General features: G+C 37.7%; 1 protein-coding gene across 1 annotated transcript; it reads left to right on the top strand.

Moving 5' to 3' along the window:
- On the top strand, positions 1-20,699 carry Amd1 (adenosylmethionine decarboxylase 1). The gene is made up of 9 exons (XM_027928153.2): positions 1-424; positions 11,339-11,425; positions 12,858-12,984; positions 13,192-13,294; positions 14,928-14,970; positions 15,084-15,228; positions 15,352-15,444; positions 15,529-15,684; positions 16,079-20,699. Exons 1-9 carry the CDS (start codon positions 315-317, stop codon positions 16,217-16,219), a joined length of 1,005 nt encoding a protein of 334 aa, XP_027783954.1. The 5' UTR covers positions 1-314; the 3' UTR covers positions 16,220-20,699.
- The last annotated feature ends 3,244 nt before the right edge of the window (positions 20,700-23,943 follow it).

The raw sequence follows: 23,943 nt of genomic DNA, 5'->3' as shown, positions 1-23,943 counted from the left end.
CGGCGACATTAGCTAGCGCTCGCTCTACTCTCTGTAACGGGAAAGCAGCGGACTACAAGAGACTGAACTGTATCTGCCTCTATTTCCAACAGACTCACATTCAACTTTCGCTCACACACACAAAGCCGGGAAAATTTTATTAATCCTTTTTTAAAAAAATTTAATATAAAATTATAGCAAAAAAAAGGAACCTGAACTTTAGTAACAGCTGAAACAATCCGCAGCGGCGGCGGCGGCGGCGGCGGCAGCGGCGGGAGAAGAGATTTAATTTAGTTGATTTTCTGTGGTTGTTGGTTGTTCGCAGTCTCACGGTGATGGAAGCTGCACATTTTTTCGAAGGGACCGAGAAGCTGCTGGAGGTTTGGTTCTCCCGGCAGCAACCCGACGCAAACCAAGGATCTGGGGATCTTCGCACTATCCCGAGGTAGGTGTCCCTGGCGCTCTCCCGCAGATCCGGGCCCGAGGGTCGTCTCTGCTTTCAAAGCACCAGACCCTAGCCCCTGCCGGATACCCGCAGCCTTCAGGTGGGGCCGAGGCCGCGAGCAGGGGTCGTTTCGACCGCCGTGGAGGGCGCGGAGTCTTGTGGGGAAGCAGCGCGACCACGCGAGGCGGGAACCGGCTTCTCCCGTTGCCCGGCAGGCACTGCCCTGGGGGAGGGGAGGAGGCCGGCATGGCCGCGTGCTCAGGTAAAGTCCCCGGCCGCGCGTGCGGGGCGGCGGGCGGTGGGCGACGCCGCGCGGCGTGGTTTTGCGGCCCATGCCTCTTCCACACTCCTGTCCGTTGTTGGCAGTAGGGGCCCTGAAAGGTGGCGGGCGCCTGGGTGGGAGGCTGCGCGGGCTCCCTGGGGCAGGTGTGGCTGCGCTGGCTCAGGCGCTAATTCGGGTGTGCCCGCTTCGGGTAGGGGCGGAGGGAGCGAGCGGGACTCTTTTTTTTTTCTTCTTTCCCTGGGCGCCTAGAGGAAGGGGCCCTCTGGCCTTGGTGGAGGGGTTGGCGAGCAGGCCTCCCGCCGCGGTCTCGGCGGACAACGTGTGGCGCTTGGGCGGCGGGGATTGGGCGGGAGCCGCTGTGTCGCAGAGGCTGGGCCCCACCGCCGCCCTAACGTGCTCTATGGCAGAGCGTTTTCAGGGCAGTAGGTGGGTTGTGATAATGTTGGGGAAGCCACATGGAGACGCCGTCGATTCGCCAAGGGTTGCCCCCTGGTCTCTTGACCTTGGGTTGTGTAACCTGTTACTGAAACGGCAGGAACCGGGAGACCGCAGTAGGGTTGAGGAGAGGTGCAGGCGTGGGGAGGTCTGTCCACATTTGCGGGGTAGAAGCTTGTCTGTCCCAGGACATAATACCTTTAATGCTTAAGCTTAAGGAAAGGAATGGGGCCCCACTCGCACCGTGGGAGGTCAAGCGCGAGAGAGCTTAGCTGGTCGCCCGGTAGTGCCCTTTTTGTAGTTTTGCTGTAGAAATGGAAGCGCAGATAAATGCACAGGCGATGTTGAGGATGCATGGGCCCTGTTCCTGGCGGCGTTCACACCAGTAGCAACCCGTCGCCCTCCTAGGCCCCTCCGCGGTTTCCCGGCGCGTTAGAGAGGCCAGGGTGGCGGTGTGGCGGAGAAACCGGCGTGTCCCGCTTCATTGAGATGCGGCGACCAATGAGCTCCTGGGCTCCTCTAAGATCCTGGCCTCAGGGTGTGGGCCAATGGGCGTTTTAGGAATGTTGGCTGCGCTTGCAGCCGTCCCTTGACAAAAAGCAACTGGAGAAGAGAATCCAGGCGGACACGTGCTGCTAAGACTTTAAGGCACACTGGGAAACGCAGTTCTTGAACGTTTCCACTGTAGGGGAAAAATTCTTGGTTACTAAAATGCCACGGGCCTTATTTTTCAAGCTTCGTGTGGCACTTATAATGTCTAACATGGCATATGTGCCAGGCCAGTTCAAAAGAAACACTTTAAAAATATGTGTGTGTGTGTGGAAGAGGTTACTTTTTTCCAAAATAACCATGGCGAAGCTTATTTTTAGAGGTAGGAAAACTTGTTTGTGATAGGCATTTGGAAAAATTATTGGCATCTGCATTATCACCTAGAAAATCTTGGCAAGAACAGGCCTCGAAAATAATAAAAGTTATGTTGGTGTAGTTATTTACATATTTGAAGCCTTAAATAATTTGTAACACACGTTCTTAATAGAAGGGTTTTGTTCTCTTCACATTCTAAGGCAAAAATGCCAGAATTTGTGCTTGGATTCTTTTAGTAAAGTGTTTCCTGAGTGAAGGAGAGGGAGAAAGGCTTTTTACAAGGCAGCCCATTTTCTTTAAACGTTTAAGAACCACTTTTACATGGTACTTACTACATCTGAAATACTTTACTGCTTCAGTGTAACTCAAAATGATGGCAAAAGTTAAGCCTTTAAAGACAGAATATTCTGGGTTTTGCCTTTTTTTTTTTTTTTAAGATTTCATAACTTGGTGCCATTGTGGGCATTTAACATTCATTGAACTACCATTGGTAATCTACCACAAATCGGATGCTTTAGATAAGGCAAATTAAGTAATAACTGAAAAATATCTGTGGTAACGAAGACATCTATTGGTAGCCTTTGTGGGAACATTTTTTAGTAGCCAGTCAAGCTAAGGATGCACTGGTTGGGCTATTAAGGTAGAAAAGTATCTGAAAAATAATGAATAGCTATCGCCTAAAATCAATGGCTTCGCAAGAGAGGAATCATTTGAAGGGAGACTGGTCTTTGAGGAGTTGGTGCAGGCCCCAGAAAAACCCCTAGAAGAATTATCTGTCAGAAGAATATACATAATGAAGTGGCTTAAGTTCATGGCCTCTGGATTTGAATCCTAACTGCATTAAATAGTGTGAATCCTTTCCTCATCTTTAAAATGGAGACAATAATGGAATACCTTGAGGTAGTGTGAGGATTAAATAGGTTAATGTTTTCTACAGTAAAACATTACCTTTGTTTTAGATTTCAATTTAAGGACAAAAATCTTCTTTTAGAGCAACCAAGGCTAGAGAAGAAAGCATGATGCCAAGTTGTAATAAAAAAGATAAACTTGAAAGATGCCTTAGCGATTTGATGTGCAGCAGTTACTTTTATTCAAAGAGGAAAAATAGTCACTGGAGAGTTTTAGACTGCTTTGTACATTCATCCTTCCACAGAATACTCTTAGTAGCTTTGTGTTTATTAAATGGCTAAAAAATTGAAAACCAGAAAGTCCTTGCTTATCCTTGACCATCCTGCTGCCCTCAATGTCCATTAAAAGGTGAATAGACAAAAGGTCACTGCTAAAAGATTAACAGTCTGGGTTAAAGTAAACAAGTCTATTTGTGAAATATATTAAACATAATAATATAGAAATGATTAAGAGATTGAGAAGGCTAAGGTGTCCAAGGAACTTTTTTTAGATGCTTAAGACATTAAAAAGATAAGGGTATTTATCTAGAAAAATGCCTTTCCAAAAATGATACAAGTAGATTAAAAAACCTAAAATAGTCCTAATAATTGTTATTACATACGCTGAAGTAGTCATTAATCATCTTACAAAGAAAACTAGACCCAGATGGTTTCACTGGAATATTATATCCAACGAAGAAATGATTATAACCTTTTCACATTTTCCCAGGATGTAAATGATTTTGTGGTCAGCATTATTTTTATAACATGACTTGACAAGATGTGAAGGACTGGGACAATCATTCTCTGACAGGATAGAAAAGGGTACAAGCCCATGTTGAACTTGGGCCGCATGCTAGTACTTTCTCCACCACTGAGCCCCACCCCCAAATCTGGCGATTTTTTAAAAAAGTTAATATCTGTCATGAATCCCTCTAGTCAAAGATAACAAATATGTCTCCATACAAAGACTTCTACGTGAATGTTCTTGGTAGCTTTATTTATAATAGACCCCAAACAGGAAGCAAATGTCTACTAAAAAAGGCAAATGGGTGAGCAAATTATTGTGTGTCCGCACAGTAGAATTCTACCCAGACATTTAAAAATGAGCCATTGATATGCAAGAACATGAATGATAATGTAAAAGTAATTAACACTGATTAAAAGAAGCTAGACAAAAGTACATATTTAAACACTAAAAAGTGCAAACTCATCGGATAGAAGACAGATCCATGTTTGCTTGAGGATGGAATAAGGGAGAGGTGTATTATGAAGGAGCATGAGGGACTTTTGGAGATAAATTCCTGACTGATGAGCATGGTACTGGAGATTGAACCCAGAGCTTTGAGCATCCTTCTTAAGCAAGTGCTATTTTTCTGGTTTTTTTTTTTTTTTTCTATTTATGAAATGTTCAATCGGGTCTATTTGCCTACCTTTGGGTTGACTTTTCAATTTGTAAGATGTATATTAGAAATATTTTTCTTGCTGTATTCCTTTTTTTTTGTATGGTATCTCTGAGAAGAAGAAAAGCCTATTGATAGTTTCTCTTTAATAATTAGCTGATTTTGCATTGTATGTAAGACATGCCAAAGTCTGGAAGACACACCCCTCAAGATTATTATTTTACCTTTCATAATCAGATCTTTAGTTCACCTGGGATTGATTTGTGGATAAGGGAATAGAAAGCGCTTGAAACAAAATTTGTGTATCTTTCCCAGCTTTAAAGGCAAATCAAGCTGGAAACTTCTTCCTGAATTTTATTTATTTTTTTCCTAAATAGTTCTTACCCTCTTATAGGGTAATTCATCTTGAGTGTAATTCAAAAGAATTACATAGTAATGAGAAGTTTTTGTGCTAAATTTCTCAAATGAGAAGAGAGATATGTGGGGTTTTTGTTTGTTGTTAACAAAAGAAACCCTTAGCTGGTATAGTTGGGTTAAAGAGTATTAACGTTTGTTGAACAGCAACTAGACATATCCAGATGATCTGTGGGTTTTAAAAAACTTACTTCATATGGTATTTGAATTTGAAATATTAAAAGGGAGAGGCAACTTCTTAGGGTTAACCTGAAGTTTAATCTTTAAGATCTTAAAAGTATGGATTATAATTGTAGCATATGGGAGAGCACTTGCCTGCTGTGTGCCAAGACACTGGGTTCATTCGCTAGCACCAAAGAAGAGAGCTGGGGATATAGCTCAGAATATTGGATAAAATTCACTGGCCATATAGAAAATGCCTTAGGGCCATTGCACTAAAATTATGGACCAAACAAGCCTTTTTATAAGAAATGGCAACTTGAGCAGGGTGGAAATATTGAGGAAGAAGTCTGTTAGAAAATTTTTGATGAGAAAACAGTTTAATTTTTTTTTCAGGATTATAAAATCCTTCTTGCTTTTAAATTGATAATAGACCTCAAGCTGTTCATGGTAAGGAGGTTGAGTTTAGCTGGGAAATTCTAGTGGAGGTGAAGAGAATAAATGTTTTAATAATTTTGGGAGTGTTACAGGTGTTTTTAGTTTCATGAAAATATGAAAACTAGAATCTTGTGTTGAAAGTGTCATTTAGAATTGGTAGGATATCCTGCTATTCTTTGCAAATTTTGTAAACTATAAAACAAAATTTTCAGTAAAGGTGGTAAATCACATCTCAGCATTAACCTTCTCTGAACTGATGCCTTATTTAACTACATAATTGCCTGATGCCTTATTTAACTACATAATTGCACAATGTTGGAGTTTTAGTCATTTACACTGAAGGAATTTATAGCCTATTGCCAAAAAACCTTTTAGTGTAAATGTTTTGGAGCTGAAAAGCTTCCTATTGAAGAACTATGCTTCTCATTGCATTCCTCATCATTTAAAAAAAAATTTAATCGTGTTTTTAAAACCACTTGTCTTTACGGGAGCACATGTTGAAAGTATTAACAAATGGAGAAAGTGGTAGTAACTATACTGATAAAAGACTTAAACTTGGTAAAATCATGAGATAGCTTATTACTGTGATTATAATTAGCAGTGTAATGTTCTGGATTTGTTTCCTTAAACAAAAGGGGGGGGGAGGCTTACTTTAAACAGTTATGAGTAAATTAAACTCTAAAACTAGCTGTTTTTACTTTAGGAAGTAATTGAATCACCTGGAAGCTTCTTTTTAAGGATACAGTTCAGTAGTAATTATACTTAATATTGTACAACAAGTCTCTGGAACTGTAGTTCATCTTGTAAAATGAGATTCTGTGCAAAGATTTCTCAGTATCCATAGGAAATTGATTTTAGCACACACAAATTCTCATGCCAAAACCCATGGAGTCAATTATATATATAAAAGTCCTGGTATATATAAAATGGTGCAATATGGGGCCGGGGCTGTGGCTCAATGGTTGAGCACTTGCCTCGCATGTGTGAGGCACTGGGTTTGATCCTTGGCACCACATAAACTGTGTCCATCTACAACTAAAAATATATATATATATGTTTTTAAATGGTGCAATATTTGCATATGACCTGTGCATAACCTCCCAGAGATACTTTAAAAGATTTCTAGATTACTTATACCTAATATAATGTAAATGCTACATGGAGTTATACTGTGTTATGACAAAAAATAAAGGTTTGTGTGTTTAGTAGAGACAGTTTCCAATATTTTCCCACCTGCATTTGGTCTCAATCCTCAGATAGATAGGGCCAGCTGTATTCATTAAACATTAATTACCATGCCCCTCAGCCCTTGTCAACCAGCTTTCTACTTTCTACTGTCATGATTTTGACTACTCTAGATAATTCATATGGGTAGAATCATATAGTATTTGAATTTTGTGACTGGCTCATAGCATAATGTTCTCAATTCATTCATTTTATAGCATGTGGCAGAAATTAATCTTTTTAAAGCCTGCATGATCTATTGTATACATGTACCACATTTGGGCTACTTCTTCCTCTTGGCTATTGTGATTAATGCTGCTACGAACATGGAAGTACAACCATGACGATCTTCTAGGTCTTGCTTTCAATAGTTCTAGTTATGTACCAAGCGGTAGAATTACTAATTAATGATTTTGGGTATCTTTTCATATACTTGTTAGCCATTTGTATATCCTAGGAGAATTGTTGCATCCTTTGCTCCACCCCTCACCCCACCCCCCTTGTAGTGCTGGGTATCAAACCCAGGGTCTTGCACATGCTAGGCAAGCACTACACTACTGAGCCACAGCTTCAGCCCCTTTGTTGATTTTATTTAAAAAAATTTTATAGCAAACAATCCACCTGGCTAGATCAGGCATCAAGATTTACCCAACATCTGTGGGTTATGTTATGGATTTCAATATCAGTTTAGTTATGGAAAGCCTTTGTCATATTATCCATATTTGTTCCCTTAGTATATCATTCTGGGGCTGAGAAGGTAGTCTGCCCCATATTTCAGTTTTCATAGCTTCAGTGTGCTATGAAAGGTCAGATCCATGAAAAAAATCTAGGGGTGTTCATATAAAATTTTATGGGAGCCAGAGGAATAGCTAAGTGGTAGAACATTTGACTTAAATGTGGAAGGTCCTTGTTTGAGCCTGGGGGGGACTTTTTGGGGATCACTTTATTCAGCTCTTTTCAGTCTCCTAAAGTGGCTTTAGTGTCTCCACTCTGCAGTACATTGCCTGTGACTGTATTCTTCTGGGACCAAGTAGAGGAAGGAGGAGGAGGAAGGAGATAAGTAACAGGGATCTCAATGGTGTTCTTTGTTCTTGGGACCACAGTTGTTTTAAAAAAGATTCTCCTGGGCTGGGGTTGTAGCTCAGTGATAGAGCACTTGCCTAGCACATGAGAGATACTGGGTTCCATCCTCAGCACCGCATACACATAAATGAATAAAGGTATTGTGTCCATCTACAACTGAAAATATATATTTTTAAAATTGTTCTCCCTTATAGTTGATAGTTGTAGGTATCTTCCTAGCCACCACAGCTACTATAGGACTTAATGGGTGCAAGGATAGGAAAAAATGGAGGGGGGAGCCAAACCAAAAAAGATGGGATTTCCCCACATTATCGGATCCAAAAGGGCTCCCTTGTTGCAGACCAGAACTAAAAGGCCTGTTTTGGAACTTTTTGTTTTCACCAAGTAAGTTCAGGGTTTCTGGATGCCTGAAACCAGTCCAACATATATCAAATGGGAAAGAAAGCAAAAAACAGGACTGCTGATTCAGTAGCATTTTGATTTTCTTCTTCAGTTCACCTGTTAACATTTTACTTCGAAATCTTGCGTTCTGTCCAGGGTTGTCTTGCTTTGTTTTGAGGTGTTAGGACTCTGCTTCCTGAGTAGCTGTGACCGAAAACACATGCTATTGCACCTGGATCTGTCCCAGGGTTTAGTAAAAGACCATGTATTGTACTTCTATCTTGGCAAAACCTGAATGCACTTTTACTTGTTCATTGTTAGTAAAACAAGTGTAGCTTAGTGGTGGAGTACTTGTCAAATCATTTCTCATCGAATAATACTGTTCAGATAGGTTTTTTCATTCTTAAGAGAAAGAAAGTAATTGCTTTGAACACTGTAAGACAGTTGGATGGATAATCAAGAAGCAAGAAAGGTGAAAGAAAACTAAAGAGGTCAATACAATGCTGCTTTACTTGAACATAAGAAAGGGTAAAAAAAAACAATTGAAGATTTCAGCACGTTGTTTTATCACTTTGCTGTGGGGACAATAAGTGTGCTTTTGTAAATAAAGTTTTATTGGAACCTAGCCACACCATTCATTTATATAATGTCTTTGGCTATTTTCTCCCTATAAGGGCAGAGCTGAGTAGTTTAAACATAGACTGTCAATTTTGCCTTGCAAAATTTACTCTCTAGCTTTTTACAGAAAGTTTGCTGACTCCTGTTTTAGAGGAAGAGCTTTCACTGTCCTGCTTTCTGTTCATAGAAATAATGGGAAAGACAAGTGTTTTCTGCAATCGGCAGAGGCATTTTCTTTCTTTTTTTTTAACATTTATTGTTTAGTTTTAGGTGGACACAATATCTTTATTTTACATTTATGTGGTGTTGAGGATCAAACCCAGTGCCTCATGCATACTAGGCAAGCACTCTACCACTGAGCCACGACTCCGCCCGACATTTTCAAAATTATATATCTATGATTAGAATGTCAGTCATCAAACTAGTTATGGTGGAAGGTGTCTTGTTCACAAACCCACTGCGATGAATCGTTAGTCTATATATTATGAACTGTTTTTACAATGATGTTTGGTAATTCTTGGTATCGTAAATTTTAAACAGTGGTTCAATAAATTATGCTAATAGTTACAAAGCTGATTGAAGAGGCATGATAATATTGGAATGTGTTCATATAGGACCACAAAATACTGATTTGGTAATTGAAAATTATTACACAATTCTTGGGTGCTTATAAAACAAATAAATATGGATAAAATGCTTTCTGGTTTGAATTACTTTTTCTGTTTTTAAAGAGCACTTCTTCATATCATTGTTTCTTAGCTGGGGGTAATATGTTATCCATCAGACTTTTGGCAATATTCAGAGGCAATTTTTGTTATCAGAACTTGGGGAGTTGGGAGGCTGGGGTTGTGGCTCAGTTGCTAGAGTCCTTGCCTAGTATGCATTAGGCACTGATCCAGCCCTGGCACCACATTGAAAAAAAATAAATGTAGATATTGTGTTCATCTACAACATAGATACATAGATAGATAGATAAAACTGGGGGAGATGAGGATGCAGGGCACCTGTAATTCCAGCAACTTGAAAGACTGAGACAGGAGGATCACAAGTTCTGAGGCAGCCTCAGCAACTTTAGTGAGCAACTTAGTATCTCAAAGTCAATAATATAAAGGGCTGGAGGAGTGGCTCAGTGGTAAAGCATCCCTGGGTTAAATCCCCCAGTACCAAATATTTTTTAATATGTTCTAAGATGATGATAAGGGATCCCAAAGAAACAGATGTTCTTCATTAATAATGTAAATAGATTGAATGATCTTAGTCACTGTGACTGAAAAGCAACACTTAAGTAGCATGTCAAATTTTCTTCCTTGAGGCATAAATAAAAATGGATTTTGGAGTGTTTATGAAGGACAGAAGACTTACTTATCAGGTACCTGTTCAATAAAAGTTTAAATTACACCCCCTCCCCCCACTTTTTTTTTATGTAAAAAGGTATTGTTATCTGTTGGTTTCCATGGGCATTGATTTTTAGAATGCTCTAGAATACCAAAGTCTACAAATGCTCAAGTTACTTTATGTAAAATGGCATAATATTTTCATAAAATCTGCTATTGGCACTTAAAAAAAAAAAAAAGACCAAGCCAGAGATAATTTCAAGGATTGCCACAAAGCAGGAAGGTTGTATCTTTCCTAAGGTCTGGGTTGGTTTGTTCTCCCCTCCCCTATTTCCCTCTTTCCCTCAGCCCTTGATTATTACTTTTTACATTAAAGCATATTTTTTGTAGAATTGGGATACTTGCTGTGGGTCTTTAACTTGTACATTGTGAGCTTTTGAATTACAAATAAGTTCAAATCTACTGCTAGACTTAAGCAGATTTTACTTTTTAAAATTCTGCCTCTGAGCTCCAACCCAGCCTTTTTGTTATTTTTATTTTGGGATAGTTCCTTGCTAAGTTGCCTCAAATTTTAGATCTTCCTGCCTCAACCTCCCTGATGGCTGGGGATTACATGCAAGTGCTTCTAGACTTGACCGGCTGCCAATTTGATGGCAAGAGATACTAGCTACACAGTATAGTATAAGAGTACCAGATTGCTCCATCATTCAGATTTTTAAATCTCTGCTTATTTGATGAAATATGTATATATGTCTTCCTGGGGATTGAACCCAGGAGTGTACTACCACTGAGCTGTGTATCCCCATCCCTTTTTATTTTTGAGGCAAAGGTCTCACTAAGTTGCCAAGGCTGGCTGAAATTTACCATCCTCTTGCCTCAACCTCCTAAGTAACTGGGGTTACAGGCACATGCCACCGTACCTGGCATGCTTATTTTTAGTACTGACAATTTGAACCAGGGCTTTATGCATTCCAGGCAAACACTCTACCACTGAGCCATACCCTAACCCAGATGATGCTCTTTTTAAAAATGTGAGTTTGAGGGGCTAGGGTTGTGGCTCAGTGGTATTACACTAGCCTAGCATGTATGGAGCACTGGGTTTGATTCTCAGCACTGCGTATGAATAAATAAAATAAAGATTCATCAACAGCTAATGAATTTTTTTAATATGAGTTTCACAAAATATCAGATTTTAACTTGAATTTCTTTAACCATAATGAGTTAGTGAATTCCTTGGTTTGTGAGCCTTTGAATTTCCTAAGTGGCTTATTCGCATTTTTGCTCATTTTTCTTTTAGTGATTTGTAGTCATAAAGAATAGGTCAAGTGGGAGAGCATTTATGAATAGGCAAGTACTGTTGACTAATCGTATTTTTTGTTGTTAAATAATAGATCTGAATGGGATATACTTTTGAAGGATGTGCAATGTTCAATCATAAGTGTGACAAAAACTGACAAGCAGGAAGCTTATGTACTCAGGTAAGTTCCTATAGAACAGGTGTTAACTAGCCATTTTCGGTTCTAATCATAAATTTATGTGAAATATCATTGTTCCCCTCAGTCTCAGTTGTATGATAATGTTCACCATGGTTGTAAGAATTTTGTGGTATAAAATAAAGTTAGTAATCCTGGTGTTTCTAAGCAGATTTTGAAACTTAATAGCTCTTCAAGCTGGTTGCCATCTTTGCGTTGTAGTTGTAGCAATTATAAGTATCTTGACTAGTTTATATTGTGATGGGCCTTGTATTAAACAAGGTATGTAAAGTCTCTACTTATGTTTGGAGTATTCAGGTATTTATCAGAATACTTTTCTGTATCTAGTAAAAAGAAATATTGGGATGTTTGCAGAAATAGGATGTGGGAATAAGTAATGCAAGATATGTATTTAGTAAATAAGTTTAAATAATTTAGGCATATACTAGTGACAGTTTTTAGACTACTGTTTATAGTTAGCCATCTGGAGCCAGATGAGAGAATGAGCAAGCCAGGCACGGTGGTGTGGGCCTGTAATCCTAGTGGCTCAGGGCACGGAGACAGGAGGATCACAAATTCAAGGGCAGCCTCAGTAACTTATCCAGGCCCAAAGCAACTTAATGAGACCCTGTCTCAATCAAGCTGGCCACAGTGGCATATGCCTGTAATTCCAGTGGCATGGGAGGCTGAAGCAGTAGAACTATGAGTTCAAAGCTAGTCTCAGAAATGGTGAGGCGCTAAGCAACTCAATGAGATCCTGTCTCTTAAGTAAAATACAAAAAGGGCGGGGGAGCTGGGGCTGGGGCTTAGTGGTAGAACACTCGCCTAGCGGGTGTGAGGCCCTGGTTTTGATCCTCAGCATCACATTAAAAAAAATAAATAAAGGTATTGTGTACAACTACAACTAAAAAATAATATTTTTAAAAGGGAGAGGTGCTGAGCATGTGGCTTAGTGGTCAAATGCCAGAGCTCAATCCTCAGTACCAAAAAAAAAAAAAAGACGGTGGGGGGGAGAGACCCTCTCTCAAATTATAAAACCAAAAAAGGGATAGGGAATATAGCTCAGTAGTAGTGCCCAGATTAAATTGGGGGGAAGTGGAGAAGAAAGCAAGAATGGATCCTATCCCAAATAGATGTAGAAAGATCTTTCATTCTTAGATGCTAGTGTTCCTAGGATACTTATGAATAGAAGAGGAAGGTGGCTATGTATAATGAGCTTTCAGTGAAGATTCTAGAATCTTAAACTGTTTTTGTTGTTGTTGTTGTTTTAATAACAAAGAAAGACTTCTCTTCTGTAGTACATTATTTGCTTCCTTTGAATACTGACAGTTTAATGTACTAGCCAAAAATCAGAAATGATGATGTAGTAATAGGTTAATTATATCATCAGTAGTACATAAAAATCTCATAATAATCCTTTGACTTTTTTCAACTACAGTGAGAGTAGCATGTTTGTCTCCAAGAGACGTTTCATTTTGAAGACATGTGGTACCACCCTCTTGCTGAAAGCACTGGTTCCCCTGTTGAAGCTTGCTAGGGATTACAGTGGGTTTGACTCAATTCAAGTAAGTATTCAGAAACATTATTTAAGCCTTAAAATAGAGACTATACTAGTGTCACTTCATTAGCTAATTTGTTGCTTCAAAAAGTACATCATTGAAAATATTTTTTTTTAAAGAGTGTGAATTTTGCTGACATTTGATTTGCAAAATAGTTGAATTGTTTCAGAAGTTCTTAGTATCCATCTGTGTTCTCTCTTTTTTTCCCTCAAGAGCTTCTTTTATTCTCGTAAGAATTTCATGAAGCCTTCTCATCAAGGATACCCACACCGGAATTTCCAGGAAGAAATAGAATTTCTTAATGCAATTTTCCCAAGTAAGTTCAAATAGAATTTAAACATTTTTCCTATTGAACTTAGAGGGTGTAACCTTTCAGAGATCTTTTTTCTTTTAATATATGAGAGGATCTATATATAGTCCTGTATACATACTCTTCATTATTTCTTCAAAATTTAACATACTTGGATGTTTTATCTATACAATAGTGGTTTGGGTTTTTTTTTGGGGGGGGGGGTTGGTTGGTTGGTTTTTGTTTTTGTTTGTTTGTTTTTTTAATCTGAGATAGGATCTCACTAAGTCATCAGAGTGGCCTTAAACTTGGATCCTCTTGCCTGACACACAGCTAATGGTGACCTTTATAATAGCTTATATTATTGAAAATATGCAGGGCTGGGGATGTGGCTCAAGTGGTAGCGCGCTCACCTGGAATGCGTGCGGCCCGGGTTCGATCCTCAGCACCACATACAAACAAAGGTGTTGTGCCCCGCTGATAACTTAAAAAAATAAATAAATATTAAAATTCTCTCTCTTTAAAAAAAAAAAGAAAATATGCAGAATTTGCCAGACGTGGTTGTACATTCCTGAAATCCTGGTGACTGGGAAGGCTGAGGGAGGAGGATCACAAGTTCAAAGCCAGCTTCAGCAATTTAGGGGAGATCCTTTCTCGAAAAATAAGAAAAAAGAGCTGGGGATATGGCTCAGTGGTTGAATGCCCTGGGGTTAAATCCTTGCTACCAAAAATATATATATATGTATATGCAGAATTTATAGAGAGTAAAAATATCAGATATGAGTTAGTAGATAACTTATTTCAAATTTTGTGTTGTGTGTGTGCTCTTGTAAAAATAACTGCATCTCAAATCAGTGCTGTTGAAACAGCAGAATAAGGAAACCATGGAAGCTTTGACACTGGCATGTGCCTGTAGTTTCAGTCACTAAGGAAACTGAGGCAAGAAGATTACTTTAGCCCAGGAGTTCAAGATCAGCCTGGGAAATATAAATACAGCAAGACTTTTTCTCTCATAATAAAAAAGAAAGAAAATCATGGAATTGAATGCCTGTTTTCTGGTTTCTAAGTTTTTACTTACAGAGGTTAGGGAACTAAGGTTACCTAATTCCAGTACCCTGACTTGCTAAGTGAGACTGAAAATCTAGGATAATTTGATAACTTCACATAGTCCCCCAGAGGCATGATTATTAAAAAGAAAATAAGGGATCTGAGAGTGTATCTTCTTAGTAATCTATCACATCTAATAGGAAACACTACTAGGCTATATCAGAGAGTGGTAGGTATTTAGTGCAAATAGCTTGTTAAGGGCTGATTATTGTTTGTATTTAGTTGGGAAAGTAGATAACTGGTGACCAAATTCCATTTTCTGTTGGAGTTTTAAGGGGAAGGTAATCCATAGTTAACTATTTAAACCAACTCATTAGCCGAAGTGTACTTTGTTCAAAGACAGAAAAAATGTGTTTGGGGTATTTTCTTTCTTTTTTTAAGGACAGGATGTGATGGGGTATGCAATCCTGTCTATCTTGGAATCTATCTACTTCAATTACTCTTTTTGATGAAATTTCTTATAGGTGGCAAATAATATAATCTCACTTGTTAAATAGGTGATAATAAGCTATCATGTTAAAATGGGTTTATTTACATTCTCTTCTCTCAACAGATGGAGCAGCATATTGTATGGGACGTATGAATTCTGACTGTTGGTATGTTTGATAAAATTTTGTGGATTTTTTTTTTTTTTTTGCTGTTGTCCATATAAGATTTATTTTAAACTACCACTTGCTGTTTTTAGGAACTATTTTTTACTTTCATACAGGTACTTGTATACTCTGGATTTCCCAGAGAGTCGGGTAATAAGTCAGCCAGATCAAACCCTGGAAATTTTGATGAGTGAGCTTGACCCAGCAGTTATGGACCAGTTCTACATGAAAGATGGTGTTACTGCAAAGGATGTCACTCGTGTAAGCATTTTTTCATAAAAATTGTTGTTAGATTTTTCTGCTCTAATGCTGCGTTTTTTTATTTATCTCATTCTCTGTTTATTTTTCAATTTTATGTTTAATTTGGTCTTTGGTCTTTTCCAGGAGAGTGGAATTTGTGACCTGATACCAGGTTCTGTCATTGATGCCACACTGTTCAATCCTTGTGGGTATTCAATGAATGGAATGAAATCGGATGTAAGTAAATTACATCTTGCTATCTTGCTTCAATAAATATATTAAAATATTTTCCATTACTAATGCAAAGCTGTTTTCTCTAAGGGAACTTATTGGACTATTCACATCACTCCAGAACCAGAATTTTCTTATGTTAGCTTTGAAACAAACTTAAGTCAGACCTCTTATGATGACCTGATCAGGAAAGTTGTGGAAGTCTTCAAGCCAGGAAAATTTGTGACCACCTTGTTTGTTAATCAGGTAATTTGATTTCTTGTTGACAATAAATGTTTAAAAGGAAATGAAGATAATGAGGCCTGTTGTAAGATGTATTCTAAGATGGCACACATACTTAGTCACTCAGATATCCAGAGGTACTACTAGTAGATCAGAAGCTTGTATTTCATTAACTTCTGTGTGTCCTTGTTTTATATCCAGCCCAATTGATGGGTTCCTCCTATCGTGTTTATTTTCCTTATTAACAGGCCTAGTGGGGGACCATAAAATGTTCCATGCCCCCAAGCCCATTAGAAGAAAGGTAAACTAAATAAAATGCCAGTATCATTAAGATAGAAGGATATTTATTGCATAACTATTTTGTTTCAAAATACCTACAGATTGGAGGCACTGATGATTATTTCAATTTTCCCCCCAGAGTTCTAAATGTCGCACAGTGCTGTCATCACCCCAGAAGATTGAAGGTTTTAAACGTCTTGATTGCCAGAGTGCTATGTTCAATGATTACAATTTCGTTTTTACCAGTTTTGCCAAGAAGCAGCAACAACAGCAGAGTTGATTAAGGAAAATGAAGAAAAAACGCAAAAAGAGAACACACATAGAAGGTGGTGGCTGCTTTATAGATGATGATACTGGGGGCCATGCTTTCCATGACCACCACCTTGTAGTTGCAGAAAGCCCTAGATGTAATGATAATGATAGTGTAATCATTTTGAAGTGTATGCATTATTATATCAAGGAGTTAGATATCTTGCATGAATGCTCTCTTCTGTGTTTAGATATTCTATGCCACTCTTGCTGTGAAATTGAAGTGCATGTAGAAAAAAACTTTTACTGTATGAAACTTTACAACACTTGTGAAAACAATTCAATTTGGTTTATGCACAGTGTAATATTTCTGCAGGTATCGTCCAAAATTCCCCACAGACAAGGCTTTCGTCCTCATTAGGTGTTGGCCTCAGCCTAACCATCTGGGACTGTTCTATTATATTGCTGCCAGAATTTTACATCCAATTACCTCCACTTTCTAGAACATATTCTCTACTAATGTTATTGAATCCAGTTTCTACTTCATACAGATGTTTTTTGCAACAGCAATTAAATTTTTCTTTCACAAGACAAGTCCTTAAAATGATTCCAGTTACTCATTTTGTGTATTTACTATTTTAATAATTGTTTCTGCATTTGTAGTCTTTTGATTTTTTTTTTCCTCAACCTGGTGTCTTCCCCTCCAGCCCCACAAATGAAGCAATAAACTTACACTGTGGGTTTATATACTAATCTTATATCCCAGGTGGGGAAAAGTCTCCGGGTTTAATTTTCTTTTAAGGGCATATTAATTTGGCCTCTTTTTTAATGGCATGGGCTCTTTTGGAAGGTAAGTGACAATATTAAATATTTCTCACAAAAGAATTTTAAGCATCTCCAATATTGACTAGCAGGGAGGACATAGAGTTATAGATTTGGATATGCTAACTAAACTGTACACCCCATGTTATGCTATGCTCTTTGATAAATGAGATTAGCTTCAAACAGTACCATGCCTTTCCTAACTTGCTAAGTAGTGATCTAAAAGGATTTTTAATCACTAAGTAGATAAGTAGGGAGATTTAGTATATAGGTTGTCCTGGATTCATTAAATCCTGTCAGCTTGGATCATCCACCTTAACTTTTACTTTTAGTAGTCATTGCCACTAATTTCCTATAATAGTGTATTATAAACTTTGGTTCAAAGCAGATCAGTGGTTTTCCATCTTAAGACTTAAAAGTTATGTGATTGATAACTTGTTCTGACTTCATCTGTTCCCTTAATATCTTCCTCCTTCCATGGTATTCAAAGATAAAATGAATAACTGCCCAGAATGAAAATTGTACATGTTATTCAGATATTCCCATGTGTAGCAGAATGTATGGATGGATTTTTTAAAATTAAAATTCTAAAAATATTCAGTGAGAAATGACAAGTAATACTGGCTTTCAAGAGTTGTGATCTTTTATCTATATTTGCAAATACTGTGGTATTTAAGCAACTGAGAACAGCAAAATTGACTGTTTTGTATTTCTTGAATTCAATATTTTCTTGATAATTTCTGGATTGATGCAGTGATGCTTTGTTCCTTCCATAGTTTTAAACGAAAAGCATTTTTTCAGTGTTTCTCAACAAAATCTGCTTGGTTTGAAATCAGGTGGTTAGAACACTGTTTTGACTTATATCTCAAGCATGCTGTTGATCGAATGTTTCATTGAGGAAGCTTTCAATCAACTCGATCTGTTTGATTCCTAATGAGCACAGCACATAATGTTTTGACTTGCTCTGTTGTGAGAACCTATACTCAAGGGTGGATTTTGTTTTGGATCAGTATCAGTGGATTGGTAATGTTTGTTGGCTTTGAGGTCTGATTTTTATTTAAAAAAATTTTTTTTTCTTTCCCCTAATAGTTTTAAGACTTCTAATGTTGAAAACTTGGCACAAATTTGTGTGGAACAAAGCCTATAAAAATGAAAACTGTAGATTGAATAGGATCTATCCTAGTGTGATAGAAGAGGGAAAATTTTGGTGCCATATTTCTCTCTTCATTAGTGTTGACTTAAATCAGTTGAAATGTATTTCTGTATCACAATTTAAGCTTCAATAAAAGTTTGCTTACTTAATTGTCTAGTGATATTAAGAAAGTTTTCTGTTGATCTGTTTTATGTCTACTTGACCAAATACTATGGACCTTTTATAGGTTAGGCTTCTAAACCATGGGGTATAGGGGATATCATTTATTGTTAAACTAGAGAAGATTTATAAGCTTGATCATTTTTTCATGGAGGTATATTTTGTGTTTTGTTCTATGTTTATTTAGTGGTGGTATTGGGGATCAAACCCAGGGCCACGTACTCTAGGCAAGCACTCTACCACTGAGCTACACCCCCAACCCCTCTCATTTTCTTGAATTGACAAAATTTCATTTCTAGTTTCCTGTCTCTAATTAGCTGAAAATAGTTTTATGAAAATTTATATATTCTGATCTTTCTCAGAATAAACTTAATGGAAATTTTGCTAAGTATTTTCTAATTTAAGAATAAAAACAAACCAGGCTTGGTAGAGTACCTGTAGATCTATCTGGAAAGGTGAATCAGGAGGCTTGCTTGAGTTCAGGGCCAGCCTAGACAAAATAGCTTGAACTCTGTATCTTAGCAAAATACTACATTTGTGTGCAGTACCTGTTTAACCAGGTAAGTGAATTTTTATACTCAACAAGCAGCGTTGTTTTTTAAAAAGAGGTTCCTGTGTTTCTATCACAAGTACATATATGGAAATATTCTTACAGACAAATTAACTACCACCAATTTCTGGCTTCCCCACCACCACCAGTACCAAACTTGTTGTTTTCATCCACCTTTTACTGTGAAAATGGAAGAGGGTTCTTCTCATTTGAATTTCATTTCTTCCTGCCTTCAAAGACTGTTTGAATTCTCATATTTCTGTCTCTGATATTGAGTTGTGAATTCTGCATATATTATGTTGGTCAGTGTAAAAACATTTCCATTAGTTTTACTTCCCCAGTCCACCTACATCTTCCTTTACTTAAAACTTTCCCTTGTTTAATCATTACTAAGGTAATATGTGATAAATCTTTTATACCCCAAAATGGAGATGTAAAAACAAACTTTCCAAAATTCTGCTGATGTACAATATTGAGGCCGGGAATAGAGCCAAGGTGTGGTGGGCACAGATAATACCAATGACTTGAGAGGTTGAGGCAGGAGGGTCACAAATTCAGGATCAACTTTAGACACTTGTACCAAAAAATAAAAAAGGACTGGGGATATAGCTGAGTGATAAAGTGCCCATGGGTTCGATCCTGTTTGGGGTTCAGTAGGACCTGAACTCAAACTAACAAATGTTTACGGGTTTCTTCTTGGAGGATACTGAAAAACCTATGAATATGATGAACTTCATGCAAAGTCAAAGTTAGAGGCCTTTGACTTTTAGATGACAACTAAACTATTACAGGCACTTGTCAATGGATTTCTAGTACCCTGTTATTTGTCCTCAGGGGTCGAAAATAGATTGAGATTTGTAACATCTTTTATGGAATGTGTGTGTGTGGTTTGGTTTTGGGTTTTTGTGGGTTTTAAGGGAGGTGTTTTTGGTTTTGGCAGTATGGGGGTATTCTACCACTAAGCTACATCCTTTGACCTTTTATTTTTTATAATTTGAGACATGGCATCACTAGGTTATCCAGGCTGGCTTTAAACATAAAAAGTAAACAGAACAGCAGTGATCCATTATATGCCAACATACTTTGTCATCATCCATCAATTCACTACATGCTCTTTGTAGATAAAATTTGTTTCAATTGACATAAAAATGGTAACTAAGATTTTGGTAAAAATATATCTTTTACCTCGCATCCTCTCAGGACAAGAAGATATCCAATAGTCCCTTCCTAGGCAATTAAACATTATTAATTTCTTCACCCCTCACTCAATTAACTACTTCCTACTTTTATATCAAAGATTCATGTTGCCTTTTCAAATTTTTCTTGGTACTTTGTATAATGCTTTATCTCGGCAAAAAATTGACATTCAAACAACTCTTATCTGCTGAGTAATAAGTATTTCATTGTATGAATACACTCATGATTTGTTTCTTTTCCTTTTAGTGGATATTATTGCTTTCAAGCAAATATGAGTAAAGCTGCTATGAACATTAGCACAAATTTTTTTTTGTGGCTTCCATATGGGTAGTGGTATCAATGTGATTTTCACCTACATTCCTCTAATGATCATTTCTCTAATGTGTCTTTGAATTTTAAGTGTTACACATTTTAACAATACAGTTGGCTGTGTTTATTACTCAGTTGTAGGTGTTCTTTATTTTGGATATAAGTTGCTTTCAGTTATTCTGCAAATATTTTTCCACTGTGTCTTGACTTTGTTCCTTATAGTATCTTAATGAGAAGTTATTTTTAATAGTCCTAATTTATCAATTTTGTAAATGGACCTTTTCTTTTTAAATAAATTTGCCTACCCCCAGATGTGGTAAAGGTGTTTGTTTCCTCATGATGTTGTAGTTCAAGCTTTTATATCTAGGTCTATGATCAATCACAAATGAAATTTGTGTGTAGTAGTAAATAGTGTTCGATTTCTCCCAAGTTATTCTAGCATCATTTGTTGAAATGACATTTTCATTCTCACTGAACTACTTAGGCAACTTTGTAAAATTTCTGTTAACCATGTAAGTATAATGTTTCTGGAATATATTTTCATTCATCAATCCACTATATCTATGTGCCAATATCACTGATTTCTAAGTTTTTTATAACTCTTAAAAGTCAGGTGGTCTATTTTTCTTCTTTGTCAAAATTCCTTTGTTATATTTCTGTGTAAATATTAAAATAAGTCTATCAATTTGTATTCTAAAAAGCCTGGTGTGATTATGGTCAGTATTAGTTGAATCTATAGGTCAGTATATGGAAAACTGTTAATACTGAATCCTTCTAATCCATGATGCTATATTTCTCAAATTATTTTTTTAAAATATCTTTATTTTTATGTGGTGCTGAGGCTCAAACCCAGTACCTCACGTGTGCAAGGTAAGCACTCTACCACCAAGCTGCAGCCCAAGCCCCTCTCAAGTTATTTTAAGTCATTTTTCTCAATACTTTTTGTTTTTTTCCCCAGCAACTTGAAGTTGAGGCCAGAGAATGGCAAACTCAAGGCCTCATCAACTTAATGAGACCCTGTGTCAAAATAAAGAAGAAGGACTGGGTAGCTCAGCACCCCTGGCTTCCATCTCTAGTTCCCAGAAGAAAAAGACGGTCCTGATAAGTTGCTGAGGCTGGCTTTACAGGACCCCATCTTGGAATTTAAAAGGGGCAGGGGGTGTTGCTCAGTGATTGTGTCCCTGGTTTGCTCCCCTGTGCCAAAGGGAGAAGGACTGAAATAGACCCCCAAACACGGGGTACATAGAGGGTACTTCTGAGCCACAACCCCAGCGCCCCTGTCCCCACTATCTGGTTTTAGTTAATAGTTTTAATTGCTGTTGTCTCAAGAACTCCTTTTTTGTAGCACATCTGCTTCTGGTGGCTTCAGCCTATAGCTTTAGCATTTTAATGGTAAAAGATGTTGATGAAAACCCTCAAAGCATGCAAAATAAATTGAATAAAATCAACCCAATTCTGTGGCTTTCCTTAGATTATATATGTGCATATAGTTATGTATAAAATAGCATATAGCAACATTAAAAGTTAGGGTACTGGTTAGGTATTGTGTTCATACATACAACTAAGTACAACTACTTTTGAATATTCAGTTAAAAATAATGGGTATGGTGGACCACTCCTGTAATCCCTGCTACTCAAGGTGGAGGCAGGATCGCAGATTTTTGGGTTTTGGTACTGGGTATAGAACCCAGGGGAACTTAACCACTGAGCCATATATCCCCGAGCCCAGCTTTATATTTTCTTCAGGAGAGAATCTTACTGAGTTTCTTAGGGCCTCCATAAGTTGCTGAGACTGGCTTTATTATATTTTTTTTTTAAGAGTTTTAATACTTTTTAGTTTTCGGCAGACACAACATCTTTGTATGTGGTGCTGAGGATCGAACCTGGGCGGCACGCATGCCAGGCGAGTGCGCTACCGCTTGAGCCATATACCCAGCCCGAGACTGCCTTTAAACTTTAAAGCCTCCAGAGGCAAGAGGATTGCAAGTAAAAGCCAGCCCAGTGACTTAGCAAGATCCTGTCTCAAATAAGTGTGCTGGGGATATAGCTCAGTGGTAGAATATCTGTGTAATGTGTACAAGGCCCTGCATTCAGTCCCAAGTACAACAACAAAAGATCTTATCTAGGACTGAGGAGTATTGGCTAGTGGCATCTTACAGTTGAGTCCCTTTCTAGAATTTGTTCTCAGCAAAAGATTTCCATATAGTGTGAACTTAAATAGTTTCAAGTACTTGTAGTAATTTGTGTTTGTGCTTGTGGTAGTTTTATAATTTTTGATACTGGGGATCAAACCCAGGGGCACTTTAACACTGAGCTACATTTCCCATCCCTTTTTATTTTTGACGTGGGGTTTTGCTAAGTTGCTTAGAGGCTTGCCTTGAATTTGGTAATTCTGCCTCAGCCTCCCAAGCCGCTGGGATTACAGGCATGTGACACGGCACCTGGCTGGTTCTGGGGTCTTAGCCTAGAGATGCTACTACAATGGGAGTCGATTTTTTACTTTTGTTGCAGGATGTTTATCAGCCCTGTAGTCCTGGAATTTAATATAAATTGAGGTCAGAGAAACAGGATGGAATTAGGTCAATGATTGGGCCAGTTTTTAGAGTTTATTAAACATACTAAAATCCATGTGAAATTTAAAAGTATGACAACACCCGCTTTGAACAGTATTGATTTCTTGAATCTGAAGTGTTATGGATTATCTCATGTAAAAGTAATTTGTAGGGCCTGGGGATGTGGCCCAGTGGAGTTACTATATTTTTTTTTTGTAAAGTATACAATGAATTATTAATGGTATTTCTCATTTGTATTTAGCTATGTCAATTTAAGGGCCAAAACCCTTACAGTGGTTTTTTTTTTTTTTTCTTTTCATTTTAACAATTTTTTTTTAAATTTTTTATTGTTGGTTGTCTTACAGTGGTTTTTAAGGCCCTACAAATCTGTCTCCTCCCCCTCCCTCTAACCACCTGCTTTCTCCTTGCTCAATCTATTACAGGAACTCTTGCTCCTTGCCCTAAAGAAGAAACCAGGCATAATCCTCTCAGGAGCTTTATGTTCTTTTAAAAAGCTACATAACTCACCTCCTTACCAACCTGTCTTCGCTCAAAATCTCAGTAAGACTTATCCTGACCATCCTATTTTAAATTTCAATCCAGTCTCTAGGCAGTCCTAATTCCTTTAATCTTTATTAGGTTTTCCTTTAGATAATAAATCCCTGCTCTTATAATACTTTTTTTCTATCTGTTTTGTTTCTTTATTTCCCACAAGAAGGTTAGCTTCCTAATTGGCAGTTAATGATTCCCACCTACTATGTTCACACCATTTTGTAGTCTTAACATGACTGATAAAATGTTACAGAAATTATGGAGCATGATTTCCAATATCATGAGATGCCTATTAGAAGTGAATACACTAAGCCAGGTGCAGTGACAAAACTCCTGTAATCCAAACAATTTAGGTGGTGGAGGGAGGAAGATTGCAAGTTTGAGACCAGCCTCAGCAATTTAGCAGTGCTGTCTTTAAAAAGGGAAGGGAATGTAATGTGAATAATTCTCAGAAGAAAACA

The sequence above is a fragment of the Marmota flaviventris genome, chromosome 6, assembly GCF_047511675.1.
Source record: "Marmota flaviventris isolate mMarFla1 chromosome 6, mMarFla1.hap1, whole genome shotgun sequence".
NCBI classification, from domain to species: domain Eukaryota; kingdom Metazoa; phylum Chordata; class Mammalia; order Rodentia; family Sciuridae; genus Marmota; species Marmota flaviventris.
Note: the sequence above shows the minus strand (reverse complement) of the source record. Positions and strands in the feature narration are given on the sequence as shown.

Bases quoted from the DNA above. Each gene is read 5' to 3' on its own strand.
- Amd1 (XM_027928153.2), top strand. From the start codon at position 315: ATGGAAGCTGCACATTTTTTCGAAGGGACCGAGAAGCTGCTGGAGGTT. The intron at 12,985-13,191 runs GTAAGTATTCAG...TTTTCCCTCAAG, and splicing joins GTGGGTTTGACTCAATTCAA to AGCTTCTTTTATTCTCGTAA. The intron at 14,971-15,083 runs GTATGTTTGATA...ACTTTCATACAG, and splicing joins CGTATGAATTCTGACTGTTG to GTACTTGTATACTCTGGATT.